General features: G+C 39.7%; 1 protein-coding gene across 1 annotated transcript; it reads right to left on the minus strand.

Moving 5' to 3' along the window:
* Window positions 1-851: 851 nt before the first annotated feature.
* Window positions 852-1,298, minus strand: LOC138898280 (uncharacterized). Its single transcript, XM_070184340.1, has one exon. It carries the CDS (start codon window positions 1,296-1,298, stop codon window positions 852-854), a length of 447 nt encoding a protein of 148 aa, XP_070040441.1.
* Window positions 1,299-1,695: the final 397 nt, after the last annotated feature.

A 1,695-nucleotide genomic window follows, 5' to 3' on the forward strand; every position in this document is an offset into this window, starting at 1 on the left:
ATTAGGGTCCTACATCAACCAGATTCTCCCTCTGCCAGTATTATAATTGTCACACTATTGCCAGGTAATAGCTAGTCTCCTTAATATACTATTAGAAAATTGTCCCTGCACTCTATGTTCAAATATAGCTAAAAGTCCTATTTTATTCTTCTGTAAAAACTTCTTTAACTCAACCTGCTTGTAGGATTTATTAAGACCTCTAACATTTCATGCTAATAGCTTTATTGTGATTTATTAGTGCCAGGGGGTTTTCCTGTCGCTCCTCTGTTATCACACTGTCCACCCTCACCACTAACTTCTTGGAGTGCAGCAGCTCGCCCTTCAGGTGGTTCCATCAAATAATTAAAATCATTTCCCACAATTATATTCATTTGGTGCGACCCATTTTGGTTATTCTTGCTAGTTGATTTTCCCCTAACCTATTGCCAACCTTTCTCCTGTTCCTGGTTATTAGTGATTATAGCTTGAGCCCGAGTTTTACAACTTTTGCCTACTGCTGGTTCATTGATCTTTCCTTGAGTCTGAGTAGTCACAGTGTTTTTTTGAACTTTACTAGTTTGGCCTTCTTCTAATCCACCTATATTCACCTCTCCAGCACCCACATTCCGGTTCTTCCTTAGCCATGTAGTTGTCTGCTTCGTTGTCTTCATATTTTGTGCAGCAAGTACTTGTTTCTTCATATTGACATTTTGGAAAAAATGTCCTATTTGCAAGCATATAGAGAAATAAGCCGGCTTCCAATCATAAGTAATCTGCTGATCAAAAGTTTTACCATTAGGATCCTTAACTTTGGCTATATCAGGAAGTGGTTTGGTAACATCCACCTCAATCAACATTCTCGCATAAGAAATTCAGTCTATCTTAGTTGTGCACTCATCGGCATAGACAGGTCTGCCCAGCACACTACCAATACAACTTAATGAAGTAGTACTCCAACAATTGAGAGGAAGATTAGGTAATTTGATCCACAATGGGATCATCCTAAGCACTTCTTTGTTAAAATCAAAACCGGCTTCCCACACCTTGACTATCACTGGCCTATTATTCAGCATATGAGGGCCAGAGTATAACACCTCATCGTGGTCCATAATGCTGTTAAATCGCACAAAGATGCATCCGTCATTATGATAAAATACCTTGGGTTTAGCTATGTAATTCCAGTTGCTTGCTATGAACCTCTCAAATGTTCCAATAGTTGGCAAGCTACCCACAACATACAAGATCAAAACGTGCTTCCACTTCTCTGTTTCCCTGTCTACCTCTTCCTTTGGTAGTTGTGCTAACATCTCCCCAGACATAATTATTGGTGCAATATAGTTTAGTTCCATGCCTCTCGCTGCAAATTTGTTTTCAGTAAACAAATTGGCTTGTGATTTCTGGTCCTTCTTTGCATGAGGTGATTCTAATTTCTTCTGAGCTTGAGACAATTCCTCGATTTGGATCCCTTTTGACTTGATGGAAATCAGATTAGGGCCAGCTGGGGCATCCTCAATTCATTGAATTGGCGTGCCAGTAGGCATTTCAACGCCAGTAGAAGCAACACTCAGCATCTTCTTCACTTTAATTGAATGAGCTAGCAATTGAGGGCTTCCTAATTTTTTACCGATAGAAATACCCATCGGCATTTTGTCGCATCATTCATCTGAGTTAGCACTTGTGGACTTATTGAACTGTAAGATGTGGTAGTACTCTTTG

Source organism: Nicotiana tomentosiformis, chromosome 8, assembly GCF_000390325.3.
Source record: "Nicotiana tomentosiformis chromosome 8, ASM39032v3, whole genome shotgun sequence".
Taxonomy (NCBI): domain Eukaryota; kingdom Viridiplantae; phylum Streptophyta; class Magnoliopsida; order Solanales; family Solanaceae; genus Nicotiana; species Nicotiana tomentosiformis.

What these genes read in the sequence shown, in the direction of transcription:
- LOC138898280 (XM_070184340.1), bottom strand. Translation starts at nt 1,298, where the DNA reads ATGTCTGGGGAGATGTTAGCACAACTACCAAAGGAAGAGGTAGACAGG.